Source organism: Lagopus muta, chromosome 16 (assembly GCF_023343835.1).
Source record: "Lagopus muta isolate bLagMut1 chromosome 16, bLagMut1 primary, whole genome shotgun sequence".
In the NCBI taxonomy this organism is placed as follows: domain Eukaryota; kingdom Metazoa; phylum Chordata; class Aves; order Galliformes; family Phasianidae; genus Lagopus; species Lagopus muta.
In genome coordinates, this window is record NC_064448.1 from 10,537,379 (window position 1) to 10,564,845 (window position 27,467).

The following is a 27,467-nucleotide window of genomic DNA, read 5'->3' on the forward strand; positions in this document are numbered from 1 at the left end:
CCCCTCCCCCCCAGCTGATTTCTTTCTCATCTGTACTTTTTTGTTCTTGGCTATTTGTGTTTTTGGTGTATCTTTGCTTCTTCTTAACTGTAATAGATGTACACTTAAAATAAATGCTTCAAATTAAAAGGCTTTTAAGTTAAGGGATGCCTTTTCCATAGTCTAGTTAATTGGTGTATCCAACGATTGCTGCTATAAACCTGCAAAGTCTCATTTACATCTCTGTATTTATGTAATGAGCAGGGAGGGGCCAGGCTCTGTCTGTCCTTGGCTGCGCTCCCAGCTGGTGAATCTTCCTCCTCGTGGGGGAGGGTGGCCATTTCCACTCTGCCCTGCTTTTTTGGGGGCATTGCCTGCTGCAGGCAGCTTGGCTCTGCATCCGCCTTTAGGCTGAGCTGGCTGCAGAGGCCCAGGCTGGAAGCCTCTGGCAACAGCAGGTGCTGGACTGTAGGGGCCAGTTCTGCTTGCAAGGGGCCCAGAGCCCAGCACAGGTGGGGCTGCTCACTTCTCTGCCAGCCCCCCCAGGCAGTGCTCCTCACTGGGACCAGGCAGAGGCTGCGGTGGGTGTAAGGATGGGGACGGAGCTGGGAGCCTGCTCACTAACACATCTGGAAGCCTGCACTTCCCCACGGAGAGCTGAGGTGTGTGCTGCCCAGGTGAATGCCAATTTACTAACTGCAAATAAACATATTAAATGGAAACTATTAAAGAAATCTATTTTAAAGAAACTACTGGAGATGTCTTTTCTTTCGTAGTCCCTTTGCCAAAGCCCTGGTTGACCTCTGTGTGCTGCACAGGACTCTGCTTACGATGGTGTGAGGAGGTCTGTTCTGCACTCCACCCTCCCCCGTCCCTCAGCTCTGGTCTGCCCAGCTCAGCGTGTGCTTGGGGGGCTCCTGTTTCCCACCTGGAGCAAACTGGTGCAGGGTGAGGAAAGGCCTGTGCCTCTTGCTGCTGCCTGGCTGTGAAAGATGCTCCCAGAGATCCCAGCTCACCCTGCACCCCGCTGCTGCAGCCCCTCATACCAGCACAGACACAGAGGAGCCGCTCCTGGCACAGCTATGTTTATTAACTCGGCGCAAAGCTGGCAGTGACTGTTGCAGCCATTTGCCTCCAAGGTACAGCAGGCAGTAGGGCGGGCAGCCACGCTCCTCCTACTCGTGCTGGTGAAAGAGAAGGGTGTTGGTGCTGTGCAGCTGCTCCTCTGGCTGCAGAGGGTGGGCAGCGGGGCTGGGCCTTACCTTGAAGGTGATGACCTCCTTGGTGCGGGCACGCAGCTTGTTGACCTGCGTCTCAGCGATGTCAGCTCGCTCCTCAGCGTCATCCAGCTCGTGCTGCACCTTGCGGTACTTCACCAGGTTGGAGTTGGCCTGCTGCTCCTGGGGGGAGGCAGGGCCAGGGGTGAGGGACTGACCTGAGTACTGCCAGAGAGAAGAGCAGCAGAGCACACCTGCACTTACCGCCTCCTCAAACTGGCGCTTGTAGCTCTTGACTTTGCTCTGCAGCTTGTCGATCAGATCTTGCATCCGGGTCAGGTTCTTTCGGTCTTCCTCCGTCTGCAAGTGCCCCCCACCCCAGTCAGCAGGGCTCCGGTGCTGGGCAAGACCTCTCAGCCCTGCTGCCCCAGTGCAAGGCAGCCCTGTGCTCCCTTTGCATCCACCAACTCCATGCCCCCTGGACTGGCCCTGTTGGGTCCCAGCCCTCAGCTGAAGCCATACCACCAACACAGAGCAGGAGGGCAGATGCTGGGGGTGTTGAGTAACATGAGGGTCAGCAAATGGGGAGAAGCGTGGGGCCAAAGCTGTGCCCGATGCTGCCATACCTGGTAGCTCAGCTCCTTAATCCGCCGCTCGTACTTGCGAATGCCTTTCTGGGCTTCAGCCATCTTCTTCTGCTCCGTATCCAGCTCTCCCTCCAGCTCACGCACCTGCAGCCAGGAGAGGCCACCTCAGTCATGGGAGCCCAGGCAGGGACATCCGGCCCCAGCCACTTCCCCAGCTCAGAGCAGCTGCAGCTAAAGGCTGAGCCACTCCAGGCAAAGTCCTTCGGGCCTGCCCTGTGTAGTTCCAGTGCCCAGCAAAGCCCATACCACCAGGGTTCTGCCCCTGTTCCCTCACCCTGGCCTCCAACTTCTGGATCTGCTTCTTGCCCCCCTTGAGAGCAATCTGCTCTGCTTCATCCAGGCGCATCTGCAGGTCCTTGATGGTCTGCTCCATGTTCTTCTTCATCCGCTCCAGGTGTGCGCTCGTGTCCTGCTCCTTCTTCAGCTCCTCTGCCATCATGGCAGCCTGCAAGGCCAAGTGCACAGACACATCACTGGGCAGCCCTGCCTGGAAGAGCTCTGAGACCTTCATGCATGCTGCATAACCTTGCCAAGCCACTCAGCACCATCCCCAGCCCCCTCTTACATCCGTGATGGCCTTCTTGGCCTTCTCCTCAGCATTGCGGCACTCCTGCACAGCATCCTCCACCTCACTGCTCAGCTGGGAGATATCAGTCTCCAGCTTCTTCTTCTGGTTGATCAGGCCGGTGTTCTGCAGGCAAAGAGGCAGTGCCACAAGGACTGGCCGTGCCCAACAGGCTCACGGCTCACCAGTCCCAGCAGTGCCCCAGGAGCCAGTTTGCAGCTCCTCACCTGTGAGTGGAGCAGGTTGACCCTTTCGGTGGCCTCCAGCAGCTCCTGCTCTGCCAGCTTCCTGCTCCTCTCAGCCTGCTCCAGGGCAGCCCGCAGCTCCTCCACCTCTGCCAGCAGGAGGTTGTTGCGGCGTTCCAGGGCGGCTGCCTGTTCCTTCAGATCATCGTTCTGGCGCTGGGTGTCATCCAGCTCGATTTGAAGGTCCTGCGGGGCAGCGTGGGGTCAATTGTGACAGGAAGGAGGAGGGAGAGCTAGGAGAAGGCAGGGGTGGCACAGGGGCAGCAGCCAGCCCATCCCCCCCACCTTGATCTGGGCCTGCAGCTGGCGACCCAGTTTCTGGAACTCGGCAGCCTGGCGGTTGGCATGGCTCAGCTGGATCTCCATCTCGTTCAGGTCTCCCTCCATCTTCTTCCTCAGCCGGACAGCCTCATTCTTGGCCCGAGCCTCAGCATCCAGCGTGGCCTGCATGGAGTCCATGGCACGCTGGTGGTTGCGCCTGTGGGAGGGATGATGTGTCAGCTCCACTCCCGGGGACATCTGTCTGGATCAGCCTCAGCCAGACGTGCTTGTCTTGTGGCCATGATGCTGCCCCAGCCCACAGCAGCAGCCCAGCCCGCCACACGCACCTCAGGTTCTCAAATTCCTCATCCTTTTCTGCCAGCTTCCTGTCTACATCAGCCTTGATCTGGTTCAGCTCCAGCTGGATGCGCAGCGTCTTGCTCTCCTCATGCTCCAGGGCTCCCTACAGACAACAGCAGCTCTGGGAAAAGTCCCCCACGGAATCCTCCCCAGCCTGGCCTCAGCCCCCACAAGCAGGACCCAGAAGTGCATCCATTTGCCCCAGCACCACCTCCCCAGAGCTGTAGGGAATCTGGGGGCTCTCAGCTGCAGCAGGCATCTGTGAGCTTCAGTGAGAAACACAGGCTCACCTCAGCCTCCTCCAGCGCTGCCTGGATATCGCTCTTCTCATTCTCCAGGGCTTTCTTCAGCTTTTCCAATTCATGAATGGTTTTGCCGCTCATGCTTATCTGGTCGGTCAGATCAGCAATTTCCTCTGGCAGGAGCAGAAGGTGTTTGGTCAGGAGTGGGGCTGCAGTGCCAGCCTCTTGCAGGACAAACTCATCACCCCACCCAAGCTGTGCCCACGTTCCCCCAGTCCCTGGGTGCTGAGGCTGTGCCTGCAGAATGGGCACCAGCCCCCTTTGCTGGGCCCTGCTGTGCTCCCCTGTGGCCAGTGCAAAGGAAAGGAGGGACAGGGCACAGGAGGGATGTGACCCTCTTGTCAAAGGATCACAGTGCTCCCTGCCTAGATGGATGTCCATCCTGCCACACAGCTGCCTCAGGGCTAAGGACATGGGAGCTATGGGCTGTCCATGACAGCAGGGGCCAAGGCTGCCAACAGTCTGAGGGAAGGCCTGATCCCAGTCCTACCCTGCAGGTTCTTGTTCTCCCTCTTGAGCGTCTCCAGGTTGTCCAGAGATTCCTCATAGGCGTTCTTGAGCTTGAAGAGCTCTGTGCTCAGGCTGCGTGACTCTTTCTGTGATGCCTCCAGCTCTGCCTGAGTCTCCTCATACTTCTGCTTCCATTCAGCCAGGATCCTGTCAAAGTTGCGCTGCTTCTTGTCTAGGGCAGCACAGGCAGAGTTGGCTCGCTCCAGGTCCACTGAGAGGTCCTCAATCTCTGTCTGCAGCCGGTGCTTGGTCTTTTCCAGTGAGGAGCACTTGGCGTGGGCAGCCTCTACAGCCTCCTCTGCTTCCTGCAGCCGAATGGCCAGCTTCTTCCTGCAGACAGCAGCAAGGAGTAAGTGCCTCCAGCCCAAATGCCAGCCCACCTGCAGCTCTGCAGGGAAGGCCTTGGTCTGCCCAAAAAGCCTCGGATTTGGGAGGGTCACATCCTTAAATAGAAACCTGCCACCCACAGGTAACCTAATTCAGGCATGAGACTCACTTGGCTTCCTCCAGCTCCTCTGTTCTTTGGATAGCATCTGTTTCGTATTTGGTTCTCCACTGGGCCACCTCGGCGTTGGCCTTGGACAAGTTCCTCTGGAGCTCGCTCTTGGCCTCCACCTCCTCCTCGTACTGCTCCCGCAGCAGGTCGCAGTCATGGCGGGAAGCTTGCAGGGCATGTGCCAGGGCATTCTTGCTCTGAGGAAGGAACAGCTCATGAGATAAGCAGTTGGCCCCAGGCCCCTGGATGCCAGCTGGGATGCTAGCAGGGAAGCAATTCTGTTTTTCAGTGACTAAAATCTGCCTTGGGGCATCTGTATGCAGGTTACGTCCCACCTCCTCAGTACTGCGCTGGCCCACTGCACTGCCATCTGCCACTCCGAGCCACCCAGAGACCAGCCATGGCCCAGCAGTCTCACCTTGGTCTCCTCTTCTAGTTGCCTCTTGAGTTCCTCAATGGTCTGTGTGAACGAGGTCTTGCCACGGCTCAGCTGGTTGATGAATGACTCCTTCTCCTCCAGCAGCCGGCTCAGCTCCCCTGGTTTCAAACAGAGCCAAACAGCTGTGCTGGGGCTGGATACCCATGCTTGAGCCCACACCCGCTCACATCTTATGGCCTTCAGTTGCACTGAGACTCCAGAAGCCAATTGTATTCCCAGTAAGGCAAGCTGTGGCCCATGAACAGAGGAGTCCCCCAGAAGCTAATGGCTAAGTGTGACAGCTGAGAACCCTCTCCTGATGCCTGAGATCACCCCCCCCCCAGCACCTGTTAAAACAGCCTTGCCACAGAGGTCCCCTCCCTTGCCACACCATACAACAGCACTGCAATCCCTGAGCAGAGGCACACCATGGACATCCATTCCCCTTTCCTCCAGATGGAGATTCCACTGATATCTGCCCCTGCGAGGAGCTGGACAGCCTGCACAACTGAACCACAGCTCCCCAGCGCAGACGCCCCAGTGCAGGAACAGCCACACACCCCCACCTACCATTCTCAGTCTGCAGCCTGCCCCGCTGTGTGCTCACATCAGTCAGCTGCCGCTGCAGCTCATCCACCTTGGACTTGGCTTCGCTCAGTTGGTCCTCATAGGTGCGGCACAGCTTTTCAGCATTGGCCTGCATGCAACAAGTAAAGCCTACATGAGACAAGGCTCTGCCCAAAGAGCACCGTCCCAAGAGGGACTCAGTGACTGCACGGCCTGGGACCTTACAGCCCTGCTCAGCAAATCCCTGGTGCACACAGTGCAGGTAGGAAGAGCCTGGCAGAGCTTTTACATCCCTACTAAGCTAACCGTAGCATTCTGAAGTCTCTCTCACAAGTACTGTATTCCCAGATCCTCCAGATTTGACTAGGACAAGCAAAGCATTCTGCAGGTGCTGTCACGGCGACAACAGGGACAGGCTACACCCAGTGAATAAGTGTGCATGGACAGGGCTGTGCAGAATGCATTGCAGTGAGCTGCACTGATGACAGACTCACAGCTGCCTATTCACAAAGGAGACGAAGCTGCCCAGTGCAGAGCACCCACCTTGTTCTTGGTGAGGTATTCGATGTTGGATGACAGGTCATCCACCTCCATCTTCATCTCGCTCTTCTCTTTCTCCAGTTTCTGCTTGACACGCTGCAGGTTGTCGATCTGCTCGCTCAGCTCAGCCACGCTGTCTGCATGTTTCTTCCGCAGAGCGGCTGCTGTGGACTCGTGCTGCAGCGTGGCCTCCTCAAGGTCCCTCCTCAGCTTCAGGAATTCCACCTCCCGCTTTTTGTTCATCTCCAGCTGTGCAGACGTTGCTCCTCCAGCCTCCTCCAGCCGCTCACTCAGCTCCTCCAGCTCCCGGGACACTTCTGCCCGCTGCTTCTCCACCTTGGCTCGAGCGGCACGCTCAGCCTCCAGCTCCTCCTCCAGCTCCTCAATACGGGCCTAGAAGGGACAGGATGGGGCAGATGTTCCAAGCACTGTCTAATGTTCCAGCATCTTTGCTCCCCACAATGGGACAACCCACGTAGATGCCCTCTGCACATTACATCTGATGGGAATTTGGGACCGCTGGGCCGTGAGAACAAGACTTCCAACCATACCTGGAGCTCCTTGATCTTCTTCTGCAGCTGGGCCTCAGTCACCTGCTGATCCTCAATTCTTGAGTTCAGCTGACTCATTTCAAAGTCTTTCCTGTACAGAAAGAAGGCAGAGCTGATCTCTGCTCAAAAACTGTCCTGCCCTTTGCATCCTGAAGCCGGAAGAAAAGTATTCCCTGCATTGTATTATCCAGGCCCAGAAGAAAAATAAACTAACCCTCAGAGGAAAGTGCACAACAGGGTGAAGAGCAGCAGATGGCCTGGCTCTTAGATTTTGCCTGCAATTGCCTGTTCCCCAACTAGAGCTGGGGATGAAGTGACAAGGTGATGAAGTTTGTACTTGTAGCTGAGGTCTCAGCTCCACATTAGAATCCTGCCAAACAAGTTAGTATGAAGGAAGTCCTACAGCTCCCTGATCTGTCAGTCTGTGCAGCTGAGAAACATCTCAGGAGAGCAGCCCCTGCAGCACCTCTGCACAGTGCCCATTAAAACTAAACCCTCCATTTGCTTGGACTGATCACACCAGCAGTGCTCAGAGCCACATCCCAACAGGTCCTGCATGTGTCTACCTGGCTTAGAAGCAGGCACTGACAGATAAAGCACGCAGCCCAGTACGTCACACACTCACTTTTTGAGTTTCTCCTCCAGCTGCTGTTTGTCATTCTCCAGATCCATCACAGACTCCTGTGTCAGCTTCAGGTCTCCTTCAAGCTTCCTCTTGGCTCTTTCCAGGTCCATGCGGATTTTCTTTTCTTGTTCAAGAGAGCTTTCCAGCTGGAGAACAAAGGGCAACAGGATAGGGAGGGAAAGAAGCCCTTGTAGTGCCTGACCTTCCCCATGCCCATTGCTTGGGAACTTCACCCAGCCCTGAGAGCCATAGCTGTTTCCCAGTTGGCCTCCTGTTCCTTCCCCTCAGCCCAGGGCTGCTCCCCATGGGGGTCCTCTGGTTCAGAGGCAGTTTGTCAATGAGGTTGCTCACCAGTTGGCCTTATTGCATGGGAATCAACAATCACCATGTTTTCCAGACCCCACTCGGTGGCAGCCCATGGGTTCTCCCAAAGGTGTGTGATTCAAACCACTCTCACTTCACTGTCACTGGCCATGACTCACATCATCCACTTGCTGCTCCAGTTTGACCTTCGCTTTGGTCAGCGTGTTGACCTTATCTTCCTCAGCCTGCAAGTCATCCAGGGCCTGCTGATGAGCCTCCTGTAGTGCTTTCTTCTCTTTTGTCAGCTTGGCAATAATCTCATCCAGAGCAGCCATCTCCTCAATCAGGTTTTTAACCTACATCAGATAGGTAAAAAAATTAAGTGCATCTTCTTAGAGACAGGTGATGCAAAGCTAACACAGCAGCTTGGCCTACGAAAGGCAGGAATCCATGATCAACAGGAGCTCAATACCACAGCAGCAGCCAGCTCCTTTCTCCCTTGGCTGGCTTTGGTCAAAACCCCAAAACATTTGCTACTGCACAGAATCACTTGCCCATGCCAATCCCATGCTGTAAGGCAGGACACTGTGGGGTTTTGCTCTCTGCCACACCTTTTAGCACTCTGCTCAGCCTCAGCTCCCACACATGAGCAGTACTGTCCCCAACAATTCCCTTACATGCCCCTAAATGGCTGACATATCTTGGCAATTAGGCCGTTCCCTGCAAGAAGGGTCAGTCACCTTGTTCTCCGTGGCATGCTTCTCCTTTTCCACCTTGGCCAGTGTGATCTCCAGATCATCAATGTCTTTCTTCAGCTCTGCACACTCATCCTCCAGCTTGCGTTTCTTGGCAGTGAGGTCTGAGTTCATCTCCTCCTCGTCCTCCACACGCTCTGTCAGCTCCTTCACCTTGGCCTCCAGCTGGATCTTGGTCTTGATCAGCAGGTCACAGCGTTCCTCTGCATCTGCCAGGTTGTCTTGCTCCTAAAAAAGATGCAAGAAAGTTGGTGCTCATCCACTGCTCCAAAAGTATACAGCAGTCACACTGTCCTTGCAAAAGTCATGGAGTGGAAGACAGAGCAAACCCAAAGTGATCAGGTGTAATGAAAGGAGCTCCACGCAGGGCCAAGGGACAACATCTAGCATTGACCAGAGCCAAAAAGCTAACTGCACCCAACTTTCCAGAGGCAAGAAACACTGAACTGATGCTTTCTGGCACAGAATTGCCACACATCAGCCACAGCTTGGACAGCAAACATTCCCATCACTTCCACCTCCGTATGAGATCATATGAGATATTTCAGAGCCAGGGAACCACAAATTCCCACGGCAGCCTTGAGACAGCAAGACTGTAATGCAGCTTCAGGTTTTCACTGAATCTAACACAGTATCTCAAATGGATTGTGGCAATGAGTGGGTCTCAGAACTGCAAGAGTCTGGAGAAGAGATCTAGCACTCTCTGCTCCTTCCTCTACCCACAGACCCTGCACTATGTTTATGCTGCCAGGGAGAGGGTGAGGTACTTACTGCCTGCAGCTGGAGAGCCAGGTCATTCTTCTCCTGGATCATGGAGACCTGCTTCTCTTCCAGTTCCTTCCTCTTAGCCTCTGACTTCTCCAGAGCCTCCTTCAGCTTCTGGAACTCCTCCTTCAAGTTGCTCATTTCCTTCTCAGTCTGAGCAGACTTCAGCAAAGGCTTGATCTTGAAGAACAGTTTCATCCAGGACCAGTTCTTAACAGCATTGAAGGCTCGGATGTTCCACTGGATGGTATAAAGGGCTTCCCTGGAGGAATACAAGCAACAAGGATCATCATGGGTGTAGATGCCCCACCTCCAACTCTCATCTGCAGCAGAGACCTGACTCCATCCTTCACCAGCAGGACAAATAGCAGTACCATAGAACCATAGAATGGCCTGGGTTGAAAAGGACCTCAAAAATCATCTAGTTGCAGGGTCGCCAACCAGTAGAACAAGACGCCCAGAGCCACATCCAGCTTGGCCTTGAATGCCTCCAGGGATGGGGCATCCACAGCCTCCTTGGGCAGCTCTATGTCGTATGAATGATCACACTGCAGTGGCGCTGGTGGGATGGGTGGTGTGGCTCTCAGATCTCCTCCTTCTGCACCCCGTGCATTCTTCCAATGGAAACCAAACACTTTCCCAGCCCAGATGCACCGACTCTTCCTGTCAAGAATGCCAGGCCCTGTAGGTTTGCCTCCACCCCTTCCATGCTGTTGTGGTTTAACCTGGCAGGTAGCTGAGCACCATACAGTCATTCACCCGCTCTCCCTTGGCTCTGTACAGCACTGCTCAGCAACAACTAATACAGCAGTGTGTTACCAACATTATTTTTTTTCCTAAAGAGAAAACACAGTATCATAACAGACACAGTGAAGGAAATAACAACTCTGTACCAGCTGAAATCAGGACACATGCTCATCCTCTGCCAGCTACAGGCAAACCCCACAAACCAAACCCACTGAAATGCACAGAGGAAAAAAGAAGCACTCACAAAACTCTTTCTCCCCCCACAACTCTACCTCCTGCTGATGATCTTCTGATACTCAATGCGCATAAGGTGCCCACGGATCCTGGCCTGCAGCATGGTCAGGATCTTGGCCAGACGCTCATCTCGCATCTCTTCCAGCATGCCCAGCAAACCAGCCTTGAAAAACACCTGTAGACAAAGGTGTGAGAACAGAGTCAAACATGACAGAGAGTCCATGGGTGACATGACATGTCAGACAGGCCTGAGCTCTATGTACAGCCCAAAGTGGGGGTATTCAGAGCAGCAGGGCACAAACCCAGGCTCTGTAGAGAGGGGAACAGCTGGACACCATCTCTCCTTGCCCTGCATCCATCCCCACATATTCCCAGTAGGACCAGTTGCTGCACTGGGTGGTATGAGCTCAGGCAGCAGCACCCAGACCTGCTTTCTCCTAGCTTCTTTTTGCTTCCTTCAGTCTCATGAAGGCCATGCTCAGCCTGCAGAGCACAGGGCTTCAGCAGAGCTGCAGTAAGACAGAGCTACGTAGCTACGGCTACGGCAGGGGAGATTCAGGCTGGACATTAGGGAGTATTACTTTTCAGAAAGGGTGGTCAGGCACTGGAATGCACTGCCCAGGGAGGTGGTGAAGTCACCAACCCTTGGGGTGTTCAAGGAAAGGCTGGATGTTGTGTTGAGGGACGTGGTTTAGTGGGAGCTATTTGGAATAGGTGAACGGTTGGACTGGATGATCTTTTAGGTCTTTTCCAACCTTGGTGATTCTATGATTCTATGATAGGGCAAGCTGGGCAATACCAGCTAGCTGGGGTTGCAAAGAGATGGGTTGCAATGAGATCACCCCCCCAAGGACCAGCAGTTGCCTGGTCTCACCTTGGTATGACCAAATTTGTACTGGGAGTGATCCAGGTCCAGAGAGCTCAGCAGCTTCTCTGTGGCCTTTCTACTGTCCATAAACTTGTCATCTGGAATGGCTGCTGGGTTCAGGATGCGGTAGCTGCAAGCACAAAGCAGAGGGAGGGCATTCAAGAAAACCTCAGCACAGAGTTGGTGGCTCCATCATTGTCCCTGTATCCAAGTTGTGCCAGTCCCCACACACTACAGCACAATCTAAAGCCACAAATGGAGCAGGAGCTCCAGGCTTCAGTTTGGGATCTGCTGCAGAGCAGATCCCATGAAACCTTGCCATGTCTTAGGCCCTGTACATGAGGACGACTGTGCAGGAGGAGGCCACTGGCCTCACCTTGCCTGGCTCAGGCCCAGGCTGAGCAGGATGGATGGAGTCAACTTAGGGAATGGTAAGGATCCCCAAAGCAAAAGGATATCAGAACCAGGACCAAAGGTCCTGTGCCTTGCCTCCAATCACCTGCATCAATCCTGCATTCAGCACCTGAAATATCAGTACCCCTGCTGTCTCATTGTGCCTGGCACAAAACAACCCACATTTGGTACCACAGCTATCCTGACCTGTCACACTGCACATAATGTGGGCTTCCAAGCAGCCCGGCACAAGCTGGGAGTTTAGCTTCCCCAGAACACATGCTGGGGAGGGGAGAAGAGGGAGTTACCGCTGTTTGAAGTCTGCATAGAGGATCCTGTTGGGAAATCCCTTACGGCAGATGCGGATACCTTCAAGGACACCGTTACACCGCAGCTGGTGCAGCACCAGGAAGGCATCCATGGCTCCTAGGGGGTGAAAGTAGGGACAGAGGAAACACTCAGCCCAAGAGGATGGGGGGAGCATGACCTGAACTCTGCAAACAGCCTATGGGGGCTGTTCTGGAAACACAGGTGTTAAGCTGTTTTGTAAGCCTATACTTCTATACATCAGTGCTGCAGCCCAGGCCCAAGAGGATAGAAGTCAGTCTGAAAAATTCATCTATGCCTGATGTCAAACAAGTGCAAGGCAGCCCAGCTGCCAGCACACAGCCCAGCTGGGAGCCTGGCAAAACTTCTTCACTGGTAGAGGAGACTGGCAAGGGTCTCAGTGGTTTCCACAGAAATGGAGCCAGGTCTTGGCAGCAGCAGAACCACTGTGAGAAAAGGACTGGGTAGCACGTGGGTACAGGAGCAGGGCAGGAGTCCCTGCCAGAAGGAGCTGCCAGGGTGCTGTCTCAGTCCATGCATACCTGGGGTCTTTGTCTCATTGGGGATGATGCAGCGGACAAAGTGGGGCTGAGTGGAGCGCAGGTTGGTCATCAGCTTGTTAAGATTCTCCTGTAGGGCAGACATGGGGGATGAGGCATGAGGTGATGTCTCTGCTCCCACAGCTTCTCTCTGGCTCCTTCCTGTCACAGGCAGGCAGAGAGCAGATACTGCCCATGGTGGGGGGAGAGAGGAGGGAATTTCCTCTTGCTTCGCTGCTGCCCATAGCAGCACCACTGCCTTCTGCCAAGGTGTGTGCAACAGCAGAGAAACCACGGTGGGCAGACATGCCAACCAGAACTGGTTTTGCTGCGCCAGACAGGAGTCAGGTGCCTCACAAGTGTTTGTAAGTGAAGTTCTGCTACAGGGAAGAGCCAGAAACCAAGACTGAGCACATTTCTGGCGTACAGCTCCGCTGGTGTCCATCAGCCCTGCCCTCAGCACTCTACAAATCCAATGCTGGCATCCATACCAACTGCAGCCCTCATCTCAATAGGGGTTTTCCCTGTACCCCAGAGTGCTGTAACAGAGGGCCCTACCAGGCCAGCCTGAGCCTTCTCCATCCTTCCAGCAGCTTTACGTCAGGTCTGGCTCATGATGGATGCTCTGTGAATATCTGCTTGGAGACCAGCATGCCCTGGCAGGACAGTGGAGACGAGCTCCTGGGATTAAGGCCCTACAGTAGAGCATTGTCAGAGGCCTGAATCCTGGGATGACTCACAGTCTTGCCTTTTCTTGTGGGAAAAGCATTTGCATCCTTGTTTTTTTCCCAGGTTGCCTTTCCTTCCTTAGAGGCTCAGCCAGTCCAAGACCAGCTCTGGCAAGCCCTACCATGGGGCAACTTCTCACCACAGACACTTCCCAGGGACTGTGAGTTGTGCAGAAGAAAGAACACCACATGCTTCTCTGAATGAGGTTTGCTCAGGAACCTTGTCCCCAGGAACCTCTCCTTGGCTACTAGAGCTCTGGGTGGATCTGATGGCAAGACTCTCTTTGAACACCCTGCGACCATAAGGCTGTCACAGCAGACCACAGCTTTGGGATTACAGACACCTCTCTGTGCTGTTTTTAAGTTGATTGAACTCTGGGATGGACAAATAAATGCCATGGTGAGCATGGGATCAGGGGCATGAGTTATCCTGAGCTGCCACGTAGCTCTCCATGGACAGGAGAGCAGAGAGCTGCATGCTCAGAGACCCATTAAAGCCTCCTCCATTTTCTTCTGCCCAAAGGCTGTCCTTCCCGCCGACAAGAATGAGGAGAGAAGTAGCACAGACTTAAAGTGATGTTCATGTAATACAATATCTAAACATCACTACAAGTCTTAACTGCCGCTCCCTCAGAGGTGAAGGAGCTGCACAAGCATCACGTGGGCAGAAGCAGCACAAGCTCCAGCTCAAAGGGAGCCATGGCTCTCCCAGTCTGGAGCCTCACATCCTTCCCTAGCAGCACGGGGACAGGGCTGGGACTCTGCCAGGCACAGGGCCAAGTAGAAGATGCCAGGAGCTTTTGCCTAGCCAGGACAACTCCCTGGAACCCTTGTGGTCCTTCAAGACCGAGGAGCTCATGTGTAAGACAGCCTGGAGTTCTGGAAGGGGAGTGGGACTGGATGCTCTGTACATAAATCCCTCATGGCCACGCACGAAGGGTTGGCTCTTACCTTGTGTAGCTGGGACACTGTTTGGAAGGAAGCTGCCTTCTTACGTTTCTCCTTGGACCCTGGTTTGTGAGGTTCCTCTGTTGGGTTAAAATAAGGATTAAGTACATCAGCAAAGTGACAGCTTGCTTTGAAGGACTCCATAGCACCTCCAAGCAACTCTGCACTGAAAATGTCAGTGATATGCCCACAGCCCTCGCTCTCTGTAAAGCAGAGATAGTAACAGCCAGCTGCAGACTTAGCCTGACAAAAACTCCTCCCACAGCATCCAGCTCTGTGTGTTGTCCCCCATCTCTTCGCAACAGGTCAGTCCTTCACACACCCTATGTCACTTCTTGCAGGTCTACCAGGACAGGAGTACAGCCCTGCATAGACTCAGCCTGCTTCTCCATAGCCACCTAAAGCCCCTAGGCTAGTGCTGCACATCCAGAGCACCCACCCAGGTGAGAGGCTTTAAGAGCTGGTGTGGGTCCTCCCTTTGCCCAGGCTGCTCCATCAACAGCTGTGTGTGTCTATGATAAGGCTTTGCAGTTAAGTGCAGCTTGAAGAAGGATGAGGTTGTTCCTCACCTGAGCTGGAGCCCACATAGTTCTCATAGAGAGAGGCCAGGAGCTTGTTTTGGGATTTCTGAAAGACGGCCACCACTGTCTCATTCAGAGGGTCCTTGTTTTTGTCCAGCCACCCAATGATGTTGTACGGCACCTGTGGGCAAAGGAGAAAGGCAAAGGTAAGCTCAGCCCTGCAAGAGGAGAGCGAGTGCTGCCGAAGAGCAGGCAGGCACGTACCACACCAGCATAGTGCACCAGCTCAAAGTGGGCCTCGTATTTCCGCTTCTTATCCGGCCGGGGCTTCTGGAAGTTGGGTGACTTCCCGATGTGGTTGTCGTAGAGCTTAGCTTTAAATGACATGTCGGAGGCTTTTGGGAACATGCACTCCTCTTCGAGGATGGACAGGATTCCCAGTGGCTGCAGAGAAAAGGTGGCATGAGGAAATCTGATTTCATTCTTGCCACGTGCCAGCCCAGAATGGGGGACTCTCTGTGCTACTGGGCAAGGTGAGGCAAGAGAGGTCATGTCCTCACTCAGGCAAACAGTGCAAGACATCTACCATGGGGCAAACTCTCCTTGCTCCCCTGGTGTACACCAGGCTGCTTCTTCCGCCCAGTGAGAGTGGGACTGGCCAGGCCCACAAGACATTGGTCTTGCCCAGATGTGGTCTACTGTCAGGAGAGGAGTGGTTCCCTCCAACATCCTGACAGATGTGTTCATTTAGGAAAAAAAACAAAAAGAAAGGGCGGGTTTCCTCCATGAAATTGGGGAAATCTTTTATAAAAAGTGCTCAGAATCAGTGAGATCACCATTCTCTAGAGGAAAAATTCTCTGTTCCATCCATTTTATTCTCTCCCCCCATCTCCTGGTCCTGTTGCTCACTGATGAGTAAAACAGAATTCCCCACAAAGACAAAAAATGTGTCTCAAAATATGGTCCAAACAATGAGCTGAAGGTTCTGAGCTACAAATGTGGGAAAAATTAAGTTGTCCAGTTGCCACTGATTGGGGAGAGACTAATTCTATTTCTGGTAGCAGAGCACTTCTCATTGCTCCTGTCTTTATGAACAAGCTGTCTACCAGAAGTGCCAATTCTGTGTCCTGGTTCGTGCTTTACCTTCTCAATCAGGTCAATGCAAGCCTGTAGGTCCAGGCCAAAGTCAATGAAGACCCATTCGATGCCTTCCTTCTTGTATTCTTCCTGCTCCAGGACAAACATGTGGTGGTTGAAGAACTGCTGCAACTTCTCGTTGGTAAAGTTGATGCACAGTTGCTCAAAGCTGTTGAACTGCAAGAACAAAACCAACCTGCTTCAGCAAGTAAAGCTCCAGAGATGAAGAGAATCATTGTCCTGCTTTGCCTGGGTGTGAAGAACAACCCCTGCTGGACTCAAGTTGCTACCAAAACAGGTCGCCAGGAGCTCACTGGAGGCTTCACAGCAATGTTAGAGCAGCAGCTATGGAGCTGCCTGTTTATTTCAGACAAATAAATACAGACAAGAGCTCGTTCTATCAAGCCCAACAGTTTCTTGGCAGAGATAGAGCTGTTAAGACAGCAGGGGACCTAGCTGTCTTGTTACAACATTCCCCTGAGCCCATTGCAGGGGGACTACAGAACTCACCTCGAAGATCTCGAAGCCTGCAATGTCCAGTACTCCGATGAAGAACTGCCTGGCCAGCTTGGTGTCCAGGGTCTTGTTGATCCGAGTCACCAGCCACTTGAACATACGATCATAGGTGGCTTTGGCCAGGGCTCCCACAGCATAGACAACCTGCCAAAGGAAACCAGAGAGCAGGTTGTGAGCGCCATGCATCATACTGCTTTTGCAGGCATTAGGCTGCAGGACAGCACTCCTCTTAGTGCACAAAGGAGAGACTGACAGATCCAGGGAGTTCAGGGTTGCAGCATTCTCTCTGATAAGCTTTCCCATGCTCACAAGCATGTTCCTGCACCTCTGGTCCAATGAGCACCTCCAAGGTCTTGGGGTATATGCTCAAGTCCAAAGCGATATTTTCAGATGTGCATGGCAGGAGCCTACACCTCACTGCCTCTGGATAGGACTCCAGTCAATATCTGAGGTCCTCTTAAATTTTACTTCAGAATTGGCTGAGAGCATCCAGGCCAGGTTTGGGTACTCAATCATGACGTGGCTGAGCAGATGCATTTTTGCTGCATTACAGTCTCCCACAAGATCACTTATTTAGATGAGATTTCTATTGTCCAGAACCGAACTTTTCATGGGACTGTGACTGTCTGAAGCAGATCCATAGAAACCAAACCTTTTCTGGCTATGATCCAACTCACATTTTAAAGATACTGATAACCAAAGCCTTGGTTACCATCCAAAACAATCTGCCAACCCTGAAGCCAACTGTCCCAACTACCAGGAACCAGTAAGTGTGGATACATCCTACCATGGTGCTCTCGGGTCTCATTCCTAACTGAAGCACCAGGCATCCTGAGCAAGTAACACTGCACACAGGGCCTGACAGCAGAGTCACATACCAGCATGGGTATAGAAGCCTGTGTCCTGAAACACCCACCTGCTCTACATTCTGACCTTTGGTCACATACTCGTTGCCCACTTTCACACGAGGATGGAGCAACCCCTTGATGAGGTCAGCTGAGCTGATCCCCATGAGGTAGGCAGCTTTGTCAGCACCTGTAAAACCACACAAGGCATTAGGAAACAAGAAAGTAGGACACAGAAAAGAAAAAATCAGCTATTCTTCTGATCAATGCTAACTAACTTCAAGCCTGCTCCAGTGGCTGAACTGCGATTTCCAATTTTGGATATTTCAGGCTGTTCTTACAGGCTGCACCTCCTGCCTCAGAAGTTACAGTTTAGAGAGCTGGGATCTTAGATTCTCATGCAGTAAATCTGGGCTGACGAGGTAATTTTTGTCTCTTTACAGTAGACTGTAGCGAGGAAATCATCTCTGTAAGAAATCATTTCTACTAGATCACAGTCTTTTTTAATTACCATGTAGCAGCTGAACCTGTATTGACACTCCTCATGAAGACAAACTCCTCCATCACGAGTGTTACCACAACAAGCCCTGCCCCCAGGTGAACATTCCTCTGTGTGCCCAGAGCAGGTCCTAACACTGCAGCTGCTCAGGATCACAATCTTGAAAGTTCACAGACCAGGGCTGCTTTCACAGCCTGCCCTCAGAGGAGTTTGGATGCCAAGCTCAGGTTGGGTGAATCTGGCAGCACAGATTAAAACTCACTTTCAGTGCCATCAGCCTCTGCCTGCTCTTCCCGCTGCTTCTGCTTGAACTTCATGTTGCCAAAGTGCATGATGGCGCCCACTATTTTATAGGAGCCGTATTTCTCATCATTGCTGAAGCCCAAGATGTCCATGGCATGCTGAGGGGAGACAAAGCAGCACAGACAGAACAAAATCAGCACCCTGAGGTGAGGGTGGGTGCTCCTGTTGTCTCCCAATGTTTTCCCTGTCTTGGGGCTGAGTGGGACAGGATGTTCTAGTCTGTGAACATCTGGCTGAGGAATCCCACTCCATGAAAATCTGACCGTGAGTCCAACACCCCCAAGATGCCCATACTCTCCCCCAGGCCCCCACTTCTGGCTCTGTGGCATGAAGGAAGTGCACATACATCTGTTGCCATGAGCTCCTCGCCGTCATCCAAGTTGTCCACAGTTGTTACACCCTGAGAGCAGAAGTGGTAATCGTAGGGGTTGAGGGAGAGCAGCAGCATATCTGTTGTGAGAAGACACATATGCAGTGAGGCCAGAGTGACAAAGTTGGTGCAAAAGGGCCAACGCTGGATACAGATGAAGAAGTAAAGCCATACTGGCCTCAACTAGATGGCACCAATCTCCTCTCCTGCTTGCTATCTTGGGAGATGGCTTTGCTGCAGACTGATTTAGAAGTGGCCATCCATGTCCTTGTGACCACCAGATAAGATTACTGCACAGTGCAGCAATCCAGACCTGCCTAATAAGGTATTGTTCTGGAGCCAGCAGAGGGCTCAAGAGCCAGCAGCCAAGTGGCTGACCTCCCCAAGGCATTGTGGCACCCATCTTCCTGCTGTGTGGAAAGGTTTCATGAGCACTCTGTGCAACCTGGCATCTAGAGGGCAGGCAGGACTGCCCAGCACACAAGAGTGGCTCCAAGGCAAATTCGGGGTCAGCTGGTACTGTATTGGGGAACACATTCAGGATAGGTCTATACCTGGGTTGCTGCAGCAAGAGAGCTGTGCAGCTGTTTGCAAATTCACCTGAAAGAAAATCATCCCCCTAGGGTGGCAGGAGGAACTCAGAATGGACTGCAAAACACTTTCCCCTACCCCAAAATGAGTATATATATCCTACCTGCATGTGCTGAAGTCAGTGCAGAATCACTCAACAAGGAGTTTCTGTGCAAGGCACCTTAGCAAGGTGCACTCCCACCCTGCAGACAGACTCAGAGACTGCTATCCCACTCCCAGACAGCTGCAGAAAGGCCTTTAGTTTTCAGACCAAAGCGACTGGTTTCTCCACCCTGGATTATCTGAAAATCCCACAATCCTGCACAGTCATCAAAGCATTTGAGGGCCGGACCTGAATGGTAAGCTGGGTTTGCTCAGCCCTTAAGGACAGCAGGACCCTGACGCTCAAAACAGAGCTCTTCCTGGCTATTTTCAAGCCGTCACACTGTAAAGGCTATGCTGCCTTACCTTGCAGCTCTGGTTTCTTCCCAGAGAGGATCTGGTAGTAGATGTGGTAGCTTCGCTCTTTGGGTTGCTGGAAAATCACTCTTGATTTTTCCAGGAGATCTAGAAGCAAACAGGGCAGAGAGCTTACAAGAGGGCTTGCTTTGCCCTGGAGCTGACCCACCATCAGCAGAAACAGCAAGAAAGAAATCCACCCCCTGCAGCTGGCAAGTGTTACTCACAGATGTCGATGTCTGCAGAGGCCAGCTTCCCCGAGGGGCCAAAATGGATGCGGATGAACTTGCCCTGAAAGCATTTACAGGGAGGTAAACACCGGGCTTGTCTACACAGGCACAACTCTGGGCAGCTCCTAGTAAACTCACACAGCTAAAGCATCACTGGCGATTTCCCACTTCTGCTGATGTTAGGCAAGATACTGTGCTCTGTGAGAGACAAGTGGGTGAAGTTCTCTGGTAGAAGGTAGGCAGTATCACCTGGGGCTTTAAACACTGGTGAGCAGAAACACTGCTCACAGCAAAGAAATCCCTGTCCTCAGGCCTGCTCTGAAAGCTAAGCACTCCTGTAGAGCAGTATGACACCCACAGCCTCCTGGCTATCATGTGCTGAGCAGACTCAGCCCCACAATCTCTCCATCCCCCACAGGCACAAGAACAGGCATCAAAGCCACTGCGGTCAATCAGCTCCACACCCCAACACAGACCCAGGCTGGGCTTACAAAAGGGATGCAGCTGCCTCAAGGACACATGTTTATCAAGCACTCTGAGCTTTGATTGCTGGCCCTTTAGTGCTGATGCTGGAACAGACTTTCCAGCTCCAGGCTGTCATTACAGGGACAATTCGTTCTGACCAAAATGCAATCCACTGCACCAATTTAGCCAGTTTGGCCCTGGCAGCCCTTCCAGCCCTCCTAGGAAGAGCTACTTCTGTGCTCACACCATACAAAAGCAATTATGCTATGGATGACGTGTTTAGCTTACATATACCCTGCACATCAGCAGTGGCTTTCTAAGACACTTACAAAACGTGAGGAGTTGTCATTTCTTATGGTTTTGGCATTGCCAAAAGCTTCCATAGCTGGGTTAGCCTCAATGATTTGATCTTCGAGGGTGCCCTGGAAAACAAAACCAAAGAATGCATCAGCTCCCACTCAGCTAAAGGGGATCTGTCATCAGTGTCACAGGGAAATGAAGCATGAGGCTCTGTGCCCATCTGCCTGCTGCACTCATTAGATGTCTTTAGAGCCTGCTGTTCCTGAAGTCTCACGTTGTCTCACGAGGGGATGCAGCTGGGTTTGGGGTCAGAAGAGTTGGATTTTGCAGCAATGCTCTCTCTGGGATTCCCCTTGCCTGAACTGCACCCAGAAGTCCTTCGCTCCCTTCCTAGGCTGCTACAACATGCAAACCAAGAGCAAGCACACACTGTCAGAACAGCCCAAACGTTTTAGGTTCTGCCAGGCATTTCCCCTTCCACCAAACCAGGGTCATGGACAGTTCAAGCATCAGTGCACTGTGAATGAAGAGATGCAGAAAAAAGGCTTAGCTCCCTGCACCAACCAAATGCATGGCAGGGCCACAGCGTGACAGGGACACATCATGGCTCCCAGCTGGCATGATCTGCTGGTCTCTCTGCATCTCTTTGGAGCAAACCTCGAGATTAACAGCTCCATAACCATGCTTCATACACATAGTTCATAGTATGTTTCATACATGTAGTTCAAAGAGACAGAGACAGGCACCACCTAACACAGGCAAAGCAGGACAAGAATTAGAAGAGAGACACAAGAGACTTGTGCCAAACCACACGGAGGACAGTGGAGTCTGACAACAGGGGCACTTTCCATGAGAGAGCCTTTCAGTGCCCTCACCCTGACACCATGACAGCTCCCACTGCTCTGCTGCTGGGTGCCAACCACCACATCTGGGGCATGGCTGCACCCTGCCTCTGCAGCTCCGGGCACGTAAAGGGCAAAAGAGACAGGGAGCAGCTGTGAATCATGGTTTTTAGTAGCAAGCTGCATTTTTCCTTTGATATCCTTTGATCTGTTGTTCTTAAGTTTAGCCCAACCTAAAACTGCCCTGCCTGCCCATGGGCCACCCCAAAGCTCACACACGCAGCCCTCCAACTGTTTGGCTCTTAGTAATTGCTTTCCTGAATGGGCTGAGCTTCACATTTTAATGAGGATTTCCCACCCAAAAGGGTAGGAATGCAGCTGGCCATGCGTATAAGCTAAATGCAGCTCCTTGGTGCTCCAAAAGAGGAGCTGGGAGTTAAGGGCATGCATGTGAGCTGCTACAATGGCTGAGCCATGACTGTTGGCACTGGCATTTCCTATCACCCTGCTGTAGCTCCACTGCAGCAGAACCCAGCGCTCAGCATTAAAGATTAAGAGTCTGTAACACTTACCCCAGTTTTAGTGGCAACAGCTGCCTAAAGAAAGGAAAGAAAATTGTCTTTAGAAATCCAGAAAAGCCAGGCAAGAACCACAAGAAGCATGATCAGAAAAGCAGGACACGGCCATTTAGTGCCAAAAACGGGCCAAGAAAAAATGGGAGGATTAAACTTTTTAAGATATGCCAAAAAGTTGTTAAATAGATTAGCTCAAGAAAATGAAGAAATGCATCAAAAAGCAAGAACAGTTAAATCCAAACCAAGTAAGAGTAAAGAAAATTTTGAAGTATTGTTTGTCTGATACCTAAAGCAGCCAGTTTGCTTCTGTAAGGGGAAAGCAGGCTGGAGCCTCAATGTATCAAGAAGAAAGAAGCAATTGCAAGAGCAGCTCAAAAATAACCAGCACCAAAGAATCAAAACAAGAGCAAGAAAAGGGCAAGGTAGAGAAGGGTCAAAATGAACAAAAGAAAAGAAAAAGAAAAAGAAAAAAAGAGGAGAAAAGGAGGAAAAGCAAGGCTTAAAAGAGCCAGGTGGGAAATTGCAGTTTTACACCATTTCTTTTGAGCTCCTTAAGAAGATCTGTGGGGTGTTGAAGAAAGAAGAGAAGGTAAAGAGGGCATCCGAAGTGCCTGTTCCAGGCTGCTCACACTGAGCAGACACTTAAAAAAATCCATTCCCCCCTGAGCAAGATAGTTTCAAGCCTTGCTTGTTCAAAAGTCAGGGAAAAGCCAAGCCCTGGGCGGGTCAGACCAAAACAGGTTTCCAAATGCAAAAAGTTGAGAGAAGAATTTAAAAAAAAAAAAAAAAAAGTAAAAAAAAAAAAAGAAGAAAGGGGGAAGGGAGGGGGGAGGGGGGGAGGGAGAGAAAAAAAAAGAAAAAAGAAAAAGAAAGGAAGAAAACAGCAAGAATTTCTTTCAAAAGAAGGTCTTACTAATTTCTTGCCCGGTGTGTCGCCCAAGGCTGCGACAATGGCAAAGTACTGAATGACCCGCTTGGTGTTTACAGTCTTACCAGCACCAGATTCTCCGCTTAGGGTAACAGAAATACACAGATCAAGGATATGAGGCAAAGAACAGGCAAAACTTCAAACAGAGACTCTGCAAACCTGCTGGCATTGCCCAACCACCCCACGCATTGTGCCAGCTAGGGTAAGCGAAGCACGAGGGAAGGATGGGGCGATCGCCCTGCCATCCTAGGCAGCAGTTCTCAAGGGGAGGGCAAATGTGGAAAGGAGCAAAAACCTGCACTGCGTCCTTCGGAGCAAGGCTGCCATCATAGCCCCTCTGCTATGGGGCTGCACACAGCTGTCAGGAGGTGCCAGCAGACACTGAGGCGGTGCTGAGCTTTGTGCTGGTGGGCACACAGCCCTGCCCCAGGGCTTCAGCTGTCCGGGATTCAATGCTGGCTGGTTTCAGCACAGCCTCTCTTCGTTGGCTGTTTGGAGATGGCCAGGGCGGCACGGCATGGCTGATCCTGCCCAGGTTGTGCCCACATGGGGCTGGGTAAGCAAGGGGCTCGGGTGGCTCGCAGGCTGCGAAGGGCCCGGTGAGCTCATCCCTATAGATAGCTGCTCCCTATTGTAATCCCAGATGACAAAGAGCGGGGGGAGCCGGGGAGCACAGCACGCAGGACCAGAGCCAAGCATCTCTCCTCAGCCCCTGCATTGCCTAATTAGGCTATGGCCGCTGCTAAAAATGTCCATGGCTCTTGGCAGAAGCCTGGGGTCCTTTCGAGTCCTTTATATAGCCCTTATCTATATGTCACTTGAAATCAACCTGGCCTACACCCTCCCACGTCGCCCACTGCCCCTCCGCCCGCCACCGCCGCCATTTTCCTCTGCCCACAGCCGCCATCTGTGGCACAGGGACGGGCGCCGTGAGGGAGCCTGGCATCGTAGGACGGGCTGACAACCACTGGGCGGGATGAGGGCAGCAAGATGGCGGCGGGGGGCGAAATGAAGGCGGGAAGTGAGGGGAGAGACTTACGTGATGAGCATGGACTGGTTCTCACGGTCTGCAAGGGAAGGAGGCAGCGGTCAGTGGGGGTTGCCCCCTGACCCACCGCCATTGCCGGCAGCCCCCCCACGCCGCCATCGCCCCGGCCCGTACTGCGCAGCATGTCGTTGTAGGCGTTGTCAGCGATGGAGTAGATGTGCGGCGGAGCCTCGGAGCGCCGCTTCCCCTTGTAGGCCGCCACCACGGGCGCGGTGTAGACCGGCAGCCATTTGTAGGGGTTGATGGTGACGCAGAAGAGCCCCGAGTAGGTCTGTGGGTGGGAAGGGGGAGGCTGAGGTGATGGGGAGCCCCGGCAGCCCTCCTCCACATGGCGGGGGGAGGGAGGCGGGGACCCCCCAGCGGCAGTGGCTTACGTAGATCATCCAGTGGGAGTAGCGGCGCTTGAGGTTGTAGAGCACAGAGGCCTCGTTGAGATGCGTCAGCATGGCCATGTCCTCGATCATGTCGAACTTGGGGGGGTTCATGGCCTGCAGCTCATCCTCCTTCACCACCCGCGTCTGCCAGAACGACATGGCGGCACTGGGCTCAGACCCGGTGCAGCCTCAGCCCTACATCATCTCAGCTCCACTATGGAGACATTTCCCTGCGGGTGCCACCTCTGCCCCCGGGCTCCTTCTGCCCTCCTGCAGGTGCCACCCTCGGGACAGGGGAACAGGCACAGCCCTGCACAGCGCTCAGCACCCCTCATCCCATCGGAGAGGTCTGTGGTTATCTGGCAAACAGCTGACGTGCACACCCCACCACTTGGAGCTGGATCCGTTTAATCCTGCAAATCCCAGCCTCGGGGAAATATCACCTTACATATCTGGATGCGAGGACCTGGATTTAGCAAATGGGCTTGTTAATGCATCTGAAACAAAATCTGAGATTATTATTTTTTTTAATAGGTGAGCATTAAGCACAGGGCGTTGAAAGGTGTTAGATGTTAAAAGAAGGGAAATAGATGGAAGGACAACAGCGGGGTTTGTCTCTTGAAACTGTTTCTGTTGGAAGTGAGATCCAGAGGCAGCAGGTACAGCTTCAGGTTCTGCAAATCCATGACAAATTTTAACAAACAGTTTCAGAGAGTTTGGAAACTGCTTTGTTTGTAGAATCTGGAGATCTTGAACCAAAGCATTTAAAAAGGCAAAGGAAGATTTCAGATTGATGCTCCCCTCCACAGTAAGTTACCTTTCATAGGAGGAGTTTTTTATTATTATTTTTTCTCCAATTTCAGACAAAAACCTTTTCAGAACCTTGGCACATTTCAAAGGCAATTAGACGTAATTAAGTTAGGCAGGCACAAGCAGTTCTCGGTGCCATGAAATGTAGCTGAGAAACAAACACAACCACATCTACCGGTTACTGCCAGGTCAGCAGCTGGTTCTTTTTCCCCATTTTATACCCGTGAGAGTCTCTGCATGGCAGCAGTGTTGCCATGCACTTCGCATAGCTGAGAAGGAGATATTAATTAAGCTCATTCACAGCTATTTGTAATAGATGTTGTTCTTTGCCTATTCTTTGTTCCCCAAACAGTGCTGCTTAATCTACTGCAAATCCAGGCTAAAACAAGCAAGACCTGTTTCCTTACCTCTGATTTTTACCTCCAAGATTAGCAAGGCAATGGTTCAGCATTGCAATGGGCTGTGCTGGAGCTGACCGCTGTCCCCTTCTCCCTCCTGGCTCAGTACCCCGGGTTTGAAAGCATTTGGTGGGGGATGCTGAGCGGCTGGCACGCTTAGCAAGTCCTTGGCCTACAGCGTGCTGACACTGTGCAGTGACAAACCCATGGCAGCCCTCGGGGGACAACTGAGTGCCGAGTGGGGATGGGTTCTCAGGGACATCTTGGCTGGGTTCAGACGTGATCTTGTCACACATATCCCCCCTCCACACATAGTTGCAGGCCCTTGGAAAAGGAAAGGTATTTTGCTTACTTGCTTATCTTTAGTTTCCACAGTGACTTTGCCACCGGTGCTTTCTTTGATTTCCACTTCAATGTAAGCTTCTTTCTCATCCGGGATCCAAGCACGCTTCTTCCCTGGGGAGGGGGAAGGGAAGGGAAGGGAAGGGAAGGGAAGGGAAGGGAAGGGAAGGGAAGGGAAGGGAAGGGAAGGGAAGGGAAGGGAAGGGAAGGGAAGGGAAGGGAAGGGAAGGGAAGGGAAGGGAAGGGAAGGGAAGGGAAGGGAAGGGAAGGGAAGGGAAGGGAAGGGAAGGGAAGGGAAGGGAAGGGAAGGGATGTGTTGATGTCTAGAAAACTATTTTAAAGTGTCAACTGAATGCTGTGTGAATGCAGTGTGATAATGTGGAAGGACAGTGATTATTTCTTCCTACAGTCTCGGTGATAGGAGTGAGGATTTCTTTGCCTTTTCCATGTTTGGCAGCTGTTTATTTTGCCTAGGTCAAATGTATGAATGAAGTCTGCTGTTTCCCATGTATTTGCAGACAAAGTGTAATAAAAAAGGAAGGCGAGAAGAAGTGAAACTCCCCTGGTTTGCTGTGTCAGAAGGCACAGGGCAGAGTGGGATGGCTTAGAGCAAGTTCTGCACATTTCCAATAGAGAAGGAGGAGATTTTGCCACCACCAGTCCTTCAGCCCATCTCCCTCAGTCTCCTACCCCTAAGGGTCACAGGAGATGATGGGCCACCTCCTCCCACTGCTCAGCCAGCAAGGGGACACTCAGAAACCTACTGAGATCCTCCTGTTCTCTGGGTGCTGGGGGCAATTCTGCAGCACATGCAATGTCTCGGGGAGCAGACCCAGGGAAGGGATGGGAACATCTCCACTGAGAGCCATGGCCAAGGGCTTGGGGCTTACCATCAAATGGGATTGTCTGAAGCTTCAGCTGTTCTGTGTAGCTTTTCCGGAGGTATTCAGCAGCCTCCCCAAACTCGCTCATGTCCAACAGAGACATCTTGTCTGGCTGGAGGAGGACTTGCCAACAGCAAAAGAAGAATGACAGACACCTGAATGCTGAAAGGAGGGAAGGGACAAGAAGTCAGTGCACAGAGAAGGCACCTACCGCTGGGCTGCTGTCAGCGATGTGCAGTCACGCTCTTGGTGTTAGAAAGTGAGAGAAGACAGTGACAATACTAGCAAATAATAACCGTAATAACAACACGATCACTGAATGCTTTCCCTTCTGCTGCTATCAGCCCTGCTGTGCAAGCCTGTATCACACTGGTGTCAAAATCAACACTTGTGTTTATGGCTTGGCGAGACGCTGTTAGTGGCACCCATTTTCTTGACAAAGCCAGCTAAAAGCTACTCCAGCTCTACAGACCTGCTGGAGCCTTGGTGCTCTACACAAAGCTTCTGTAAAGACCCATGTTCATGCTGCCGAGCAATCTTGCGGGATGATAAAAGCAGGAATGGAGGCACGATTCCCTTGGAAGACCTATTCTAGAGGACCGTGCTGACAGCTGCTTGGAAAGGCACTTTTACAGCACTGCTTTCTAACATCCATCTAATGCAACGTCCCGCAGCAGGACGCCGAAATGCCAACGCTGCCAGGAGCAAAATCAGTGTGCTGCTAGCACGCATGTTGGCAAAGCACACAAATTATAGAAAAATGCTCTCGGTTCAGCTTCATCCCACCCTGTGCCCACAGTCAGTGCCCGTCCTGCAGAAACTTCCACCCTGCGGAGGTGAGGAGGGTTAGTAGCGGAAGAGAAGCGCGCACACAGACATGCTCCTTATTACTAACCTTAGTGATAGGACTGAGTGGCTGTGTGCATGCCGCAAAGCCCCTTTTTATTGTGTCTGTCAAGGTCAGAGTGGGAAAAGATATGTCAGAAATTCCCATGTGTCATGTCCACACAGCTCCATTGGTGCTGCTGTCCCACTGCCCGGAGAGACACAAAAGGCAAACTTCGCTTTTATCTCCCTGCAAATGCAGCCTGGTTATTTTTACTCCTGTATTGTCAGGCGAACACAAAGGCAGAGAGAGGGACTGCAGTCCCTGCAGGCAGT

The 27,467-nt window shown here is 52.4% G+C and overlaps 1 protein-coding gene across 3 annotated transcripts; it reads right to left on the reverse strand.

Annotated features, from left to right (window-relative positions):
• Positions 1 to 1,048: 1,048 nt before the first annotated feature.
• MYH7B (myosin heavy chain 7B) lies at positions 1,049 to 27,171 on the reverse strand. 3 transcript variants are annotated; one of them, XM_048963309.1, is made up of 43 exons: positions 26,779 to 27,171; positions 26,313 to 26,468; positions 25,433 to 25,536; positions 23,873 to 24,016; positions 23,613 to 23,769; positions 23,490 to 23,517; positions 22,436 to 22,532; positions 21,520 to 21,543; positions 20,135 to 20,227; positions 19,338 to 19,401; positions 19,120 to 19,218; positions 18,058 to 18,161; positions 17,671 to 17,809; positions 16,981 to 17,099; positions 16,059 to 16,208; positions 15,555 to 15,725; positions 14,676 to 14,855; positions 14,460 to 14,592; positions 13,894 to 13,970; positions 12,218 to 12,305; positions 11,657 to 11,774; positions 10,962 to 11,085; positions 10,126 to 10,262; positions 9,113 to 9,368; positions 8,327 to 8,569; positions 7,766 to 7,942; positions 7,284 to 7,429; positions 6,659 to 6,749; positions 6,111 to 6,500; positions 5,571 to 5,697; positions 5,001 to 5,119; positions 4,583 to 4,779; positions 4,067 to 4,416; positions 3,565 to 3,689; positions 3,262 to 3,377; positions 2,939 to 3,131; positions 2,636 to 2,839; positions 2,409 to 2,534; positions 2,118 to 2,288; positions 1,823 to 1,927; positions 1,461 to 1,556; positions 1,242 to 1,379; positions 1,049 to 1,163 (listed from the first exon to the last, which is right to left on the reverse strand). In XM_048963309.1, the coding sequence occupies exons 2-43, from the start codon at positions 26,407 to 26,409 to the stop codon at positions 1,155 to 1,157; spliced, it is 5,826 nt and encodes a 1,941-aa protein (XP_048819266.1). In that variant the 5' UTR covers positions 26,410 to 26,468; positions 26,779 to 27,171; the 3' UTR covers positions 1,049 to 1,154. The 3 variants fall into 3 exon arrangements, with proteins under 3 accessions (XP_048819266.1, XP_048819264.1, XP_048819265.1); XM_048963307.1 differs by lacking the exons at positions 21,520 to 21,543; positions 22,436 to 22,532; positions 23,873 to 24,016; ... (1 more) ...; positions 26,313 to 26,468; positions 26,779 to 27,171 and having other exon boundaries at positions 23,613 to 23,699; XM_048963308.1 differs by lacking the exons at positions 21,520 to 21,543; positions 22,436 to 22,532; positions 23,490 to 23,517; ... (3 more) ...; positions 26,313 to 26,468; positions 26,779 to 27,171 and adding an exon at positions 22,746 to 23,253.
• Between the last annotated feature and the right edge of the window lie 296 nt (positions 27,172 to 27,467).

Excerpts from the sequence above, each read along its gene's own strand:
- MYH7B (XM_048963309.1), bottom strand. The coding sequence starts at position 26,409 with ATGTCTCTGTTGGACATGAGCGAGTTTGGGGAGGCTGCTGAATACCTC. Across the intron at positions 10,263-10,961 it reads ACAAATTTGGTCATACCAAG|GTGTTTTTCAAGGCTGGTTT; the intron begins GTGAGACCAGGC and ends CTTTGTCTACAG. Across the intron at positions 6,501-6,658 it reads AGAAGATCAAGGAGCTCCAG|GCCCGTATTGAGGAGCTGGA; the intron begins GTATGGTTGGAA and ends TGTCCCTTCTAG.